Genomic DNA, 14891 nt, shown 5'->3' on the forward strand with positions numbered 1-14891 from the left:
ACATCACCCAATTCAATAAATTTTCTACTCATCTTTCTTCACTTTCTCTTAATTAAAACAATATTATTTTTTTTTTTCTTTTCTCATCTTTCCCCAATCCAAAGAAAGTAATGTTTATAAGTGGTTCCTTTATTGCATGTGAATGGAGGGGGGAAGTTAGGTTTTTCTACCAATTAGTTTGCTGTAATTGACTTTGTTGTTATTATTGGACTCAATTTCAATGCTTCTGCTATTCCAATCACTACACTGTGTTTAATACAGTGACTACATGTTGTAATGTGTATCACTTCTACCAATATTTATAGAGTTATTGCTTTGCTGACAAAAATAAATAAATAATAATAAATGATGAAGGTGGGGCGAATGCCATCCTATAAAAGAAAGGATGAACTTGGGTTAGATTAATTTTTAAATTTGGATTAGAAATTATAAACCAACTCCATTTGTAAGTCAGATTAAGTTAACCAACAAAAAATTTAAAAGATAAAAAAAACATAAATATAAAGCATTCATAAATTGACCGACTTAAGTAATAAATAAAAAACAATCTGAACATGACTTCACAATCATAAAATGTTATCTTGAATTATTCTAGCACTAATTCTTTTTAAATGCTTTCATCATGAGCTGAAGAAAAAAATATAAAATAAAACAAAAATAACATAAATTTCATATTACATTTGGTCCATGTTCATCCAACAATGATTAACTAAAAAATTTATTAAAAAAAATGAAGGAGATACAATGTAAAATTCACTTAAATCACTTTCCCAATGCCGCTCCAAAACATTACACAAAAGCCAGGTAGCTAGAGAGCAATAAACAAAACCGCCATGCTAAATAGGATAATTGGGCCATTATGATGTTCTATTTAACTATATAAATGTATTGGACAAAAAGTCATTCTTCTGCGTGACTCATTAAAGTAGATGGTGCGTTGCAGGTTGTGAATGCCATAGATTTCTCAGTAATCCATAGTGTATATTTTAATGCAGACTCCAACCTTTTTAATGTGAAGAGAGGATGAACAAAGAATACAGAATCGTGATCCAGCTGATATGTCGCTAGTGAATGTAAAACCTCACTCCCTTGTAGTGTCTTCTCCCATAAAATGTGTTGCCATGTTGTGCAGTGAGTGAAACAAGGTTCTACATGCTGCATGCAACAGCTTCTTTATTCAGATTATAGTAAAATGAGGTTAGTTTAGTTATAGCAAGTGCTTCACCAAAGAGTGATGCCCTGGTAGATCTTGTTATGTGAACTTCAACATAATCACCAACCACAGGATTTCGCTTTGTACCAACATCTTCCCTATCTACGATTGGCATATTGACGAACAACACCCGATGACCCTTGTCACTCTTGCCCATAAGCTCAGTATCTGGAGCTCTTCTATTGGGTCCTTCCACTAATACAAGCTGTGTGGTTCCAATCTGAGAGTCAAAACACTTCCCCGTACTCTCGCGGAAAGTCTCAATAAGTTCAGCCAGCCTCCTCTGTTTAATTTCCTCAGGAACATCGTCAACATAATTTCTGTGGGCATGAGTTTTCTCCCTCATGCTATAAGCAAACATGAATGCCATATCATAACTAACAGCATTTACCAGAGTCAACGTCTCAGAATGGTCCTCCTCTGTTTCTCCACAAAATCCTGTTTAAATTGCAAAAGTATCACAATCAGAGGCTAGTTTCTTATGCGGTAAAATATAAGTGGTAAAGAAAAAAGTACAGGATAATAACTAGGTTTTGAGAACTACAACTACATAGTTAAACAATCTATGAGTACATCGTTCGTATACCACGAGTATTACAACGCAACATCAGTCGTATTTTATAGAGTAATGTCGGCTATATGGATCACACAACACCATAGGCACAATTATAAACCCATAAATTCCTTTCAATAATTTCCTGCAGTATCCTTTTAACAATTTCATAGGCCAAACAACCATGCGATACACCATCAACAATTCCAAAAAGAAATATATACCATATACTGGTGGTATGATATTCCTAAATAACACAAACAAAGAATTTGGTCGTGATGTTTGAAAATATTGATTTTACCTGTCCCATTTATTTTGTTGAGAAAAATTATTTAATAAGTGTTCAATAATTAGTTAGACCTACTTGAATAAATAAGATGGAGGAAAAACAGTATATTCAACCTACACTGTTGTGCTTTTTATAGATGTATATATATAGGAGTTACAAAATAAGGCAACGAACCTACCTTAAAACCTAACTCTAAAGCTGGGTAAATACAAAAAAAATAATAATAAATTAACATTTCATTTCAACACTTTCCCTAAAGCTGGATCATACAGGTCATATGCACCATGATTGGAACATATAAATGGAATCCTAGGTCCTCTTAGATATTTAGTTACAATGTATGCAAGTTGTTCATTCAAACTAACAAACTCGGTAACAAGATCCTTGACAACAACTTCTCTCTAACAAAATGACAATCAATTTCTATATGTTTAGTTCTCTCACAAAACACTTGATTGGATCGGGCAACAACACTTTGTTTCTTATTTTTCCAAGATAGAAGATTCTCTCTAACGAATACACAATATACTATGGTAGATCTCCTGTCAATGGGAGACACCCAGACCAATCTGCATCACAATACCTAAGATTTGAGTATTTCTCTTGTTCTCATACAACAATCCTTGTCCTAGGGTTCCTTTTACATATATGAGAATGTGAATCACAACATTCTAGTGATTACTGTGAAGATTCTGCATAAATTGACTCACAACTCCTGCTGAACAAAAAATATTAGGTCTTGTTATAGTGAGATAAATGAGTTTTCCCACCAACCTCCTATATCTCTCTAGGTTTGAGAAAATTTCACCTTGGTTTCTCATTAGCTTCTCATTTGAGTCCATAGAACTATAAATGGGCTTGCAACTTGTGAGGCCTGTCTCTTCCAAAATATCAAGAGCATATATTCTTTGTGAAATGATAACACCTCTTGATTGTGCCACTTCAATACCAAGAAAATATTTTAGACAACCCAGGTCTTTGGTTGAAAAGTGGTTGAATAAATGCTTTTTTAATTGACCAATTCTAATGATATCATTTCCTGTAATAACAATATTACTAACATAGACCATAAGATAAACACACTTTAGAGGAGAAGTATTACAATAAAACATTGAATGATTTTCTCTCACTCCGTTTCAATCCAAAAATCTACGCAATATGACTAAATTTACCAAACCAAGCTCGGGGGTGATTACTCTAAGCCATAGAAAGACCAATTTAATTTACAAAACTAAACCAAACTTTCACCAAGCAACAAATCTAGGAGGTTGTTCCATGTAAATCTCCTCCTTCAGCTCACTATGAAGAATGGCATTTTAGGCTAGTGAAGAGGTTAGTGGCGAATGGCACCCATGGCCAAGGAAAGATTACTTTTAGCCACAGGAGAAAAGGTATCACAATAGTCAAGACAATAAATCCGAGTGTATCCCTTGACTATTAATCAAGCTTTGAGATGATCTACTTCACATGTAGAACCAACCTTAACAAGAGGAAGGGGGACAAGCTCCCAAGTACTAGTTGTGTTCAAATACAGGCATTTCATCAATCATGGTTTGTCACCCTCCAAGGTGACCAAGATCCTTATGAACATTTTAGAAAAAGTATTGGTGGACAAGGAGAAAACAAAAGGGGGATATATAGAAGACAAACGATGATAACTTAAAAAAATATAAATAGGGTATGGATTGCAAGTAGATTGAATGTTTCTTCTAAGAGCAATAGGCCAAGCATGATCAAAGTTAATAAAAGTGAGGAGGATGAAGGATCCATGGTATGGGAACAGTGGTGGAGGATTTGAATGACAAGGATCTTCAAGCAAGGATGAAGGAGTTATTTGTACCCAACACTAGTACGTGAGAAGAGGTGGTGGAAGAATGTCATTTCTAAGTTTGAGTTTGAGAGGAAGCAGGAATAATCAATGGATAACAAAAATGGTACAGGAAAGACTTGTTGAATAGATGAAGAATGTTCCATGGAAGACAGGACAAAATGTGTATCCTCTAAGAAAGTAACATTAGCATAGATATAATACCTTTTAGTTGGGGGAGAATAACATTTATACCTTTTCCAAAGGCGAGAATATCCTAAAGAGACACACTTAACTAATATAGCCTTTGCAGAAAGTTTGTCAATACTTGGAGAGATGTTATGAACAAAACAAGTACACCCAAACACACATGGAGAGACATGATATAAAGGGTCATTTGGAAAAATTATAGAGAGACGAACTTTATTTCCAAGAGAGGAGGAAGACATCTTATTGACTAGGAAAGAGGTAGTGAGCACTGCATTCCCCAGTGATGAATAAAACATTAGTATTCAACATTAGAGAATATGCAATTTCAATAAGACATCTATTCCTCCTCTTTGCTATACCATTTTGTAGTGGATTGTCGTAAAATTCTTTGGGAAGATAAGAATGAAGAAAGCATGGTAGAAAAATATTTGTTAACATTATCACTTCTAAGAATTTTAATTATTATCCCAAATCGGTTCTTAATTTCATTGAAGAAAGACAAATATGTATAAAAATTCAGATTCGTCTTTCATTAAATAAACCTAAGTACATTGAGAGAATTCATCAATGAAGATTACAAAATAATTAAAACCAAAAGAAGTGACATGACTTAGTCACCAAATATCCAAATGAATGTTGGAAAAAAAAAAACAGAATTACACTGTGTTTTAGACTTTTTAGGAAAGGAAGATCTAAAATGATTTCCTAACTGATAAAACTCACAATCTAAAGCTTGAATTTGTTTGAGACTAGGAACCATCATCTTCAATTTGATAAACTTGGGTGGCCCAATCAATAATGCAAATGTTTTGGGTCCGGAGTTGTAAAATAGGATATAAAGCAACTCAGTTTCAGATGATAAAGACCTCATGACTCACATCCTTCGCCAATTAGACAACCTTATACCATGTTCCAAATTACCAGTGAAGGCCACAATTTAAAGAACGAGTCAATTGATTCAGATAGATTAAATTGAAAGGACAATGAGGAATTAACAAGACAAAATGTATACCATCCATATAAAGTATTTGATAACGATGAGGAATGACCCATTCTCTAGCAATATGAACATTGAGGACATCCACTTCTACCATCACGTCCTTCTCGTATGTTCTGACCTTCTTTCAATAACTTGAATTTGATTGCCATCTCTCATCAAGTTTGGCACATGGACGTGTCTAGTAACTAAATTATCCATAAAAGGGATTTGATCACCAAACTAAAATATGATGATGAACATGATCAAAATCTAAATGTAGGCTTCTCAAAATCAAGACCATATAATATCTATCAATATTCATGTTAAGTTCCTCTAATGAGTCCACCACTAGAAATCTCTTAACTTCTTCTGTTGTAGCCCTAGCCTTTACCATATGTGAGACCATATCAAGATTCATCACGCGATCATCGGGGTTGAGTGGGATTCCAAAAGGCGCACCTAACCTTGGCTTTGTCCAACGAAATGACAAAGGTGGTGACAACGGAGAGCAGTGGCGATGTCAATGGTGATGCCTGTGACAACGACAGACATTGCCAGAGACAATGAAGGAGAAGATACAGTGGGACCCACTCTAACACCAATTTGAATAAATAAGATGGAGGAAGAGCAGTGTATTCAACCTACACTATTTGCTTTTTATTGATGTATATATAGTTGTTAGAAATAAGGCAAGGCAATTACCTCAAACCCTAACCCTAAAGTTGGGTACATACAAAAGAAATAATAATAAAATAAAATTACACTTTAACACACCACTAGGACATGTACATCAAATGGGTATTCTAACACAAGCAAAGCTACTTCCCAGTTTAACAAAATATTGTGGCAAATAGAGCAAGTTCTCAATCAATACACAATTGGAAAAAAGTTTAAAATAAATAAATTTAACAAAAATGCTACTCCTCTCAATAACAAACAAAAAAATTGGCAATGAGTATGTAAAAAAAGATTTTATTCGCTCCTTTCATTTTGTTGAGAACAAACTATTGAAGGAATGCTCAATTATTTCAGAAATGCAAATTTTACAGCTCCCGAAGATGTACACCAGATGGGTTTATAAAATATGAGTAAATTGTGTATTGTGAATCTGAATTGCTAGAGAAAATAAACCAGGTTCCCTAAGAATAAAATATCATCAGATACCACATGATTATAAAATGAAAGGAAATATAAATGAGAAACTCCAGCACTCATCTGCTGAAATTAAGGTTCTCCAGTTGTAAAAGGTCAAATTAATGAATAACAAAAGAAAGTGAAAAAAAGGCAGGGAGAATAAATTTTAAAAGAAACATTACCACAAATGAAATCACTGCTCAAAGCCACATCAGGAATAATACTCCGGATTTTTTGCACAAGTTCCAAGTAAGCCTCTCGGGTATATCCTCTTCTCATTCTCTCCAGAACTTTGCTACTTCCAGTTTGTGCAGGTAAATGTATCAGCTTGCATATATTATGTCTGTCTCGCATTAGATAAAGCAACTCATCTGGAAAATCCTTAGGGTGTGGAGAAGTGAATCTGAATCGCATCTCAGGAAATTCTGAGGATAATCGATCCAGTAGATCAGAAAATCTCAAGCCCATTTTTTTTACCTTAGCCATACTAGAAAACCCTTCACTAAGTTGCCAATTGGACCCTGATTCAACCTCACTCTCACTCCCAGCTGCATCGTTGTAGCTGTTTACATTCTGGCCAAGAAGCGTTACCTCCTTAACACCCTCTTTCCAAAGCTCAGCTACCTCTCTCACAATTGACTCCACCGGACGTGATCGCTCTCTACCTCTGGTGAAAGGAACAATACAAAACGAACACATATTATTGCAACCTCTCATCACTGAGACAAATGCAGTAACCGAGTTCTTGGAGATTCTAACAGGGTTAATATCAGCATAAGTCTCCTCAAGTGAAAGGAGAGTATTGATCCCTTTTTGACCATAGTCAACCTCCTCCAGTAAGCGTGGCAAATCCCTATAAGCATCAGGCCCGCATACTACGTCAACCATTTTGTCTGAATCAAGTATCTTCTCCTTTAACCTCTCAGCCATACATCCCAAAACCACTACTTTGGGAGGGTACAGAGACTCTGCTCTTCCAGTAGCAACATTGCTCTTCCAATGCCTCTTAAGAAACCAAAAGTAATTAAGCCTCTGCCATACTTTCTGTTCAGCGTTTTCTCTAATGGCACAGGTATTGATGAATATTATTTCTGCACTCTCGGGAGCACTCACAACTTCACTGTAACCGGCTTTTTTCATTATAGAAAGAACGATCTCCATATCATTAACATTCATTTGACATCCATAAGTCTCATGATATATTCGACGAGTGGGAGGAACTTCAGCATCTGGCACAAGGCTACCCACACAAATAAACAAAGAACAAGTAAATAGATTTCAACCCTAAACCCCAATCCATCCTATCTAAAATTTACAATTCTGAACAGATGATACAGGGGGGAAATTGCGTCTTTCCTATGAACATTCTCATGTCATTCTTCCACAAGTGACGAGTAATAATATTAAAAATGCAAAAAAAAAGGTCGTCTTTTCATTCAATTCACCGAAACTGAAGTGAATCGGAAATACCCACCAAGCAAAATAAAATAAAATTTCTGTAATAAAGAAAAACCCAAAACAAAGAGGAGGTGGTGTTTGCAATTGCAACAAAAACTCACCGGGGTTGAGCTTCGGAAGCAGTGAGCGTGGCTTGAGGGATGAAATGGTGGCGGAGAGTGTTGGAATGAGAGAAGGTTCTGGAAGCGATGATAAGATTGAGAGAGCGAGAGCGTGGCGATGAGGTATAAGGGTGTGGAGAAAACACATTGTATTGGTGTTTGTGTTTGCGTTTGTGGTGGAAGATTGTGAAAGTGGCAAAAGAAGATGGACGGTGAAGTTTGAAGCGTTGAGCAATGTGAGGTTGGTTGATGACGGAGGACAGTGAGGAAGCCATGTCTCTCTCTCTCACTCTCAGTTGGGTTCTGAATTATGGTGGCGGATAGGGTCCTTGCGGTCACAAAAACACTTCAATTTGTTTTCCTGGTTCAAAGAGGTTGAGTGAGAAAGAATTCATGAAATAATTTTTTCATATCATGTATGAACGCTTAGGAATACACATGTTTAATTACGTTTTACAAGTTCACCATAAACATTCTTAATAATTGGAAATTATTGCAAACCTTTTTAAATATTAATTCGTGAACTACATTGTTAAAGAATACTTCAAATTTTGTATATCGATAAATTTTTTTTAAGATAAGATTCGAAATAAATTGAAATCACATAATCTCGTGTGTTAATGATTTTATTTACATGATGAAAGTTAAAAAGTTGTATTCCACTTCTTTTGTGTTTATTTTTCCTTTATTTCTAAGAAGTCATTTATTATTTAATTTTTTAAAAATATTTAAAGTAGGACATTGGTTTTTCTTTAACACCTAACACGATAATGTCATGAGAGAATAAGCTTTTGAAAGGATAAGATCCTTCGGTTTTTTTCTTAATGAACTTGAGTTAGATTAGAAGACTTATTGTTTTAGAAGGCAGGGAGGTTATTTGAAATATTTTTCAATATTCTTTTTATTACATATTTATTTATTTTCAAGAAAACGTCATACTTTTTACTTTATTTTGTTTATAATATTTTCATTGTAACATCTATAATTACATCACAAAATTATATCATGCAATTAAATATATACATATAATTTATAAAGTATTACAAAATATATTCATCCACATAGAGTATACATATATAAAAAACAAAATAACAAAAAATAAATGCAAAATATTTCATCAGCTTAGTATGAAGTTCTCCTACTTCCATTATCATTTATTTTCGTGTAACACACTACTATCATAAACTTTACAACAACATATCCAACATGGAAGATAGGGTAACCTAATTTTTTAAAACTTTCAATATAACTGTAACTTTAAATAAATGCAATCACAAATAAATATATATATATATATATATAAAATTCATTTTTCATATCTCACAATTTGAATAAGGAGTCATATCTATTTTTTTTTATCGGCAATAAAAAATAAATAAATGTGAACCACTTCAGTGGTGGTTCAACCCTTATACAAACATAAAATACCTAAGACACTCCATCTCAACACTCACACCACCAAACGCCTAGAATTACTAAACAATCCTAACTCAACCCATACAAACTGAGCTAAAAAATAATTCAAGAAACCATCGTCATACAGACCAAAGGTTCGAGACACCACTCGGAAAAGGAGAACAAACCAGAGAGAGACTTTGACGTAATCCAAGACCAAGTCTTCACTTGAACCAAAGTCTTCACTTGAACCAAAGCAACCACTTCTAAACCATCGACAACTCCCCCATTAAAGATTACCTTGTTTCTATGCTTCCACAACTCACTTACCACTGCAATCCAGATCATTCCCCACATCTCACTTGCTAAAGCAGACGCATTACACAATCTAAACTGAGAAAAATTTAGCAGTGGATCATTATGGGACACAAACTGCACTCCAAGCCATGCAAAACAACGACTCCACACTAGCCAAGCAAATCTGCACTCAAAAAACAAATGGTTATTTGATTCCACCTCCACTCTACAAAGACTACATAAAGGACTTTCAACTGCAATCCCGCACTTTTCCAAGTTAACCCTAGTAGCTAGCTTATTTTCCAGAAAGGAGTCATGTCTATAATTAACTCATAATCAATACCACTCATGTTAGAAAAATATATTAACCAACGTACATAAATATTTGACTTACTTCCAGAAAACTCATGCATTGGTTTAGATTCAGATATTTGCATATGTCATATTATTTCATTGTGAAATTCACACAGTTGTGTGCATAGTTATATCATTGGTTTAGACTGGAGATTTACATTTTTCATACTATACAACTATGCACATATTTATATCAATTCCAAATCATCTCATATGACATGGTTAATCCATATGACCTATCTGTTGACTTTATGGGAGTCTAAGTTCAAGAGGGGGAATGAATTATACTTAGGCTAATTTTTGCAAAGATCAAAGGAACTTATTGAAACAAAAAAAAACAACTGGTTGTTTTATGAAATAACTTATTGAAATTTCCTTAACGGAATACTATCATAGGAAAAACAACAAATTGTTTACAAAAACAACATACTAATATTTTCACTTAAGCAAACTCAGAACCAGTTTTGAGATATTCACTTAAAAAGGGAATTTTATCAAATTATTCTTGAACAAGAGTTCTTGATATCAATAAAAGACACCCAGATTTAACAGAATAAAACTCAAGAATAGATTGAAACTTTTATTCAAGTTCAAACAAAATTTTTTAATAGATTAACTGTCAAACAAATTAACTTTTTATGACAAAACCAACAAATGAAAAAACAATTGATTAATTTGTAAAATAACAAATTGAATTTCACACCAGTAAGCACATTTTATGCAGAAAATAGACCACCACACTCATGGAGTAATCTCAACTGATCTTTTTTTTAACTCTTAAGGGCATATTACACCGGTTGGATTAACCAACCGATGTAATATGTCTAACGCAAAAATAAGTTTTTTAAAAACTTTATTTTTAACTTTGAAAAGAACATATTACACTGGTTGGTTCTTACAACCGGTGTAATATATCCTAAATATTTACAAAAATGTCACTACGTTTTTATTTACATCAGTTATCAATTAAGTACAAAGTCTTTCCTTGTCATTGTAGTATACGTTTTCTTAAGTACCAAGCTTTTCCTTGTCAGATACTATTTCACAACACTTTCACATATCTTTCTCTAAGCAATTTACTTAAAGCACAAACAAGGATGAAAACATTTTTTTATGCAAGAAAAATATGCAAAGCAATAAAAACAATTGAAAAATGCTATCTGGAAAGCTTGAAAACTAGGCGATGTCCTAGGTAAGACTTTTTGACACTTTAAACCTTGAAGAGACACTCGCCGAACTAAAAACGAAATTAACTCACGGAGTAATCAAAGTTTAACAAGTTACTACTCAAAGAAATACAATGAAAATTAGGTCAACAAATTTTTTTGCACTAAAATTTTAAATGATCTCTTTTGTGCATTCCACAACTTGTAGCTCTTTTTGCTTTGTGTTTTGTGTAAATTTTTGTGAAGTTGCTGCTATTCCTTGCTTTCCCTTTTTAGGATATTTAACCTAAGGTACTCGATTTTACCTCTTTAATAATGTGCCTCACACAAAAAAAAATTCAGCTCCACAACTTACCAAGGCAAATTGGTCACTTCCACCAAGAGAGGTCAAATAATTTTAAAAGCAACAAAACTCAAATTTAAAAATAAGAACTACTGCAAATGGAGTTGGTAATTGACATGACTTGAAAGAGTCATCAAGAAATTGGCAAGAAAAAAATTAATGTTGACAAGAAAAAGTAACACACAAATGAAATCTTAATGAATAGTACAAGAATAGATGAATAAAACTAAAATTGTACTACAATTTATTTTTTTATTTTTTTTAACTTTTCTCAACTTGTCGAATTTATGTTGGAGAGATTACTTTAAATTAGAACTTGAAATTTGAACCACAGAAACTTAAATGTTTAAGCTCAATGTGTTTAAGCTCAATATTGGCACTGAATCTCACAAAAACAATATGCCAATTCATTGCACTAATTTTTTCAAATTCGCTGCCAATTCAAATTTTCAGATTCATATTTTTTACACTCTCTTCGTTTTTCATTTGTCATTTTTTTTTCTATTTTGAATTTTGATCAATACAAGAAAAAATAGTTTTAACAAGAGTTTATTTTTACATTAACAAGGATTAAAACTTCCATTAAGTTATTTACTCATAGTTGTAGTTTCTTCCGCTAAACCATCTGTTAAAATATCATGGGTTTCAAAACTTTCGTAAAATACCTTGGGTTTTAAGACCTCTATAAAGTACAATGGGTTTCAAAACATCCCTAAAATACCATAGGTTTAGAACCTCCATAAAATATCATGGATTTCAAAACTTCCATAAAACACCATAGGTTTTAGAATCTCTGTAAAATATCATAAATTTCAAAATATCCGTAAAGTAAATAAAATATCATGGATTTCAAAACTTCCATAAAATACCATAGGTTTTAGCATCTCTGTAAAATATCATAGGTTTCGAACCTCTGAAAAATATCATAGGTTTCAAAACCTCTATAAAATATCATAGATTTCAAAATATCCGTAAAGAACCATAATTTCAAAATAAACATTTTTGTATCATTTAAGCATTCATGTATTTTTTTCAACCACAATTGATTACATCCATTTTGGATGATTGAACTTTAAATTCTTCGTTCATATGCACTCATTCATAATATTGACTTATACTCTAAGAAGTAAGAGTGAAAAAATTATTAAAAAAATAATAAAATTGAGTTATATATGGTGATATTGGTCACATAGACGCATAAATAAATAAGTTAAAGATAGATCGTTTGGAAAATATTGCTATTAGTACAACGCATCTACCACTTTTAAGGAAAACTAAGCACATTAGTGATTTCACTTAATATTGATTTTATTAAAATTTCATTAACTCCACAAACCTCTATGGTCTTCACATGTGCAATAACTTTTTCTACAAATCAAATTAAAATTCCTACTTTTTTATTTATTTTCATTAATTAATTAGGCACAAACTTTACCATTAAATAAATATTATTTTCTTGATTATCATCGAATAGCTGAATTTGTTGGTTGAAAAATTAGGAATTATCTATAATTACATATACACCAAACTTTTTGGCATTGCAATTGAGCGAAGGAAATATGCACTAATATGATAACTAAGTAGATTCAATTATGAATAACTAAGGGAAAAGTTAGGATTATAGATTGGCAAGAATGATAAATATTAAGAAAAATTAAAATACAAATACCAAAATATAAACTTAAAAGTCCAACTTTCCATTCTGATATCCTACACGACTTGGTGTGAGCATGTAAAAGATTTTCACGATTTGCTTTACAAATCCTAAAGAGCATCCCTTGAAAAGAGAAACCTTTTGAATGAACTGTTCATACAAGCTTATTGAAAAACTGCAAGCAGACATCAAGATTCACATAAATATCCGAAAAATGATAAACAAAATTGACATTTGAATACCGTGGCAGACCAACTAAGAGTTCTTTGCTTCTATGAAGTATATTTGAGCATTAGAATCTTGCAAATTCTATTATACTTAGAATGGAACTATCTGTAACAAAAATCCTTTTTACTTTTTAAAGTATGGAGATAATGAAGTGCAACATGCAGAGTATGGACCCGAATTAAAACATGATGAGATAATTAATTCTGTAAACATATCTAAGGTAAATAAAACTGAAAAAAAGAGAATATGATAACACTAATATGATATCTTACCAACGTTGCCATGGTAACAACTGCAAAAGTAGAGGGAGGTGACAACGCTTCCAGAGATGGATGTGTCTCAGAATATGCATAGTCACCCATCTTCATGTATGGACTGTTTCTTCCCACACCTCCATATATTCTTCTCCCACCTAGATAAATTTTCGTATTTCCAAAAATATCCCTCTGTAATATTCTGGACCAGATTACATAATTTGAAAGTCTTTTTTCAATTTCATAATTAGCTTCCGGATTATATAATCTGGAAGTCTTTTTCAAATGCATGATTAGTTTTCAGATTACATAATCCGAAAGTCTTTTTTAGCTTCCAGATTATGTAATCTGGAAGTCTTTTTTCAAATGCGTGTCCGGATTACATAATCCGAAAGCTACTCTATGGAGATGGCACAAGAAGGATAAAAAAGTATTTTTACGTTTTGTATGGTTTTGTATGGGGTGGCAGAAGAACATATGGAGGTGCAGAAGAAACACTCTCATGTATGTTGTTCCAATATGCACTTTTTCCCATTATCTCTGCAGTTGCACACAAAATATCATCAACAGTAAACACAAAAGGCCCATCAAAGTGAACTATATTCAAGATACCCAAGTACAAACTTGGACAAAGATCTTGGAAATTTAGAAAAACTGAGCACACTTTAAACTCCCTTATATTAAGATCAAGAAAGAAAGTGATACTGAGTGTTGCTGCAGAAATAATTAGCAAGAATCCAAAGCAATAACCAAATGTTATCCCAGCAATAATAACTGGAAATGATTAGCCAAGTAAAAAATAGCCAAAAACATCTGATTATCAATTAATGCTTGCTTTATTTATCTTTATTTTTCTTATACTTGTTATAATAATTTGAGTGATCTATCTGTACATTTAACTTGAGTTTCTCCTAGTGTGTTTATCCTTTAATAGATATAATTAACAAGGTGATTATTTATCTACATGTTCATCCTCCTAAACACCAAACTCTAAAAAAAACACATTTTTCTGTTCATCTTTTGCTTTTGATCTTTTAGTTTCGCTTTTAATTTTATTTATATATTTTGAATAACTTTATTTATCAGAAGGTTTTTCTTAGTTTAAATTATAATAATTAATAACTTAAATATATTATATCCCACCCCAAATATTACAACTGAACTAGCTTGGGATTATACGGAACGTTTTGTCCTCTGATTTAGATATTTTATATCATGATGTGTGTATAACCAAGCAATGAACATAACACATGCAAAAAAACTCACACTTAAATATTTAGTACCAGTTGAAACCCATGATTCACATTGAATATCTATAACTTTATTGTAAACATATCATTGTCCTCAATAGGATTTATGGCAATTTAAGAACTAACGGGCGCAGACTCATTCTAGCTAAGTACGGAATCATATTGGCTTGACTAGGTTTTCTTCTTTTATGTTACTTTGTTCTCCT

At 32.7% G+C, this 14891-nt stretch overlaps 1 protein-coding gene across 1 annotated transcript; it reads right to left on the bottom strand.

The window, feature by feature from the left end:
* Window positions 1–642: 642 nt before the first annotated feature.
* On the bottom strand, window positions 643–8192 carry LOC137811512 (Methylthiotransferase). The gene is made up of 3 exons (XM_068613296.1): window positions 7745–8192; window positions 6368–7425; window positions 643–1651 (listed from the first exon to the last, which is right to left on the bottom strand). Exons 1-3 carry the CDS (start codon window positions 8017–8019, stop codon window positions 1149–1151), a joined length of 1836 nt encoding a protein of 611 aa, XP_068469397.1. The 5' UTR covers window positions 8020–8192; the 3' UTR covers window positions 643–1148.
* Window positions 8193–14891: the final 6699 nt, after the last annotated feature.

Source organism: Phaseolus vulgaris, chromosome 2 (genome assembly GCF_051622355.1).
Source record: "Phaseolus vulgaris cultivar YP4 chromosome 2, ASM5162235v1, whole genome shotgun sequence".
Taxonomy (NCBI): Eukaryota; Viridiplantae; Streptophyta; class Magnoliopsida; order Fabales; family Fabaceae; genus Phaseolus; species Phaseolus vulgaris.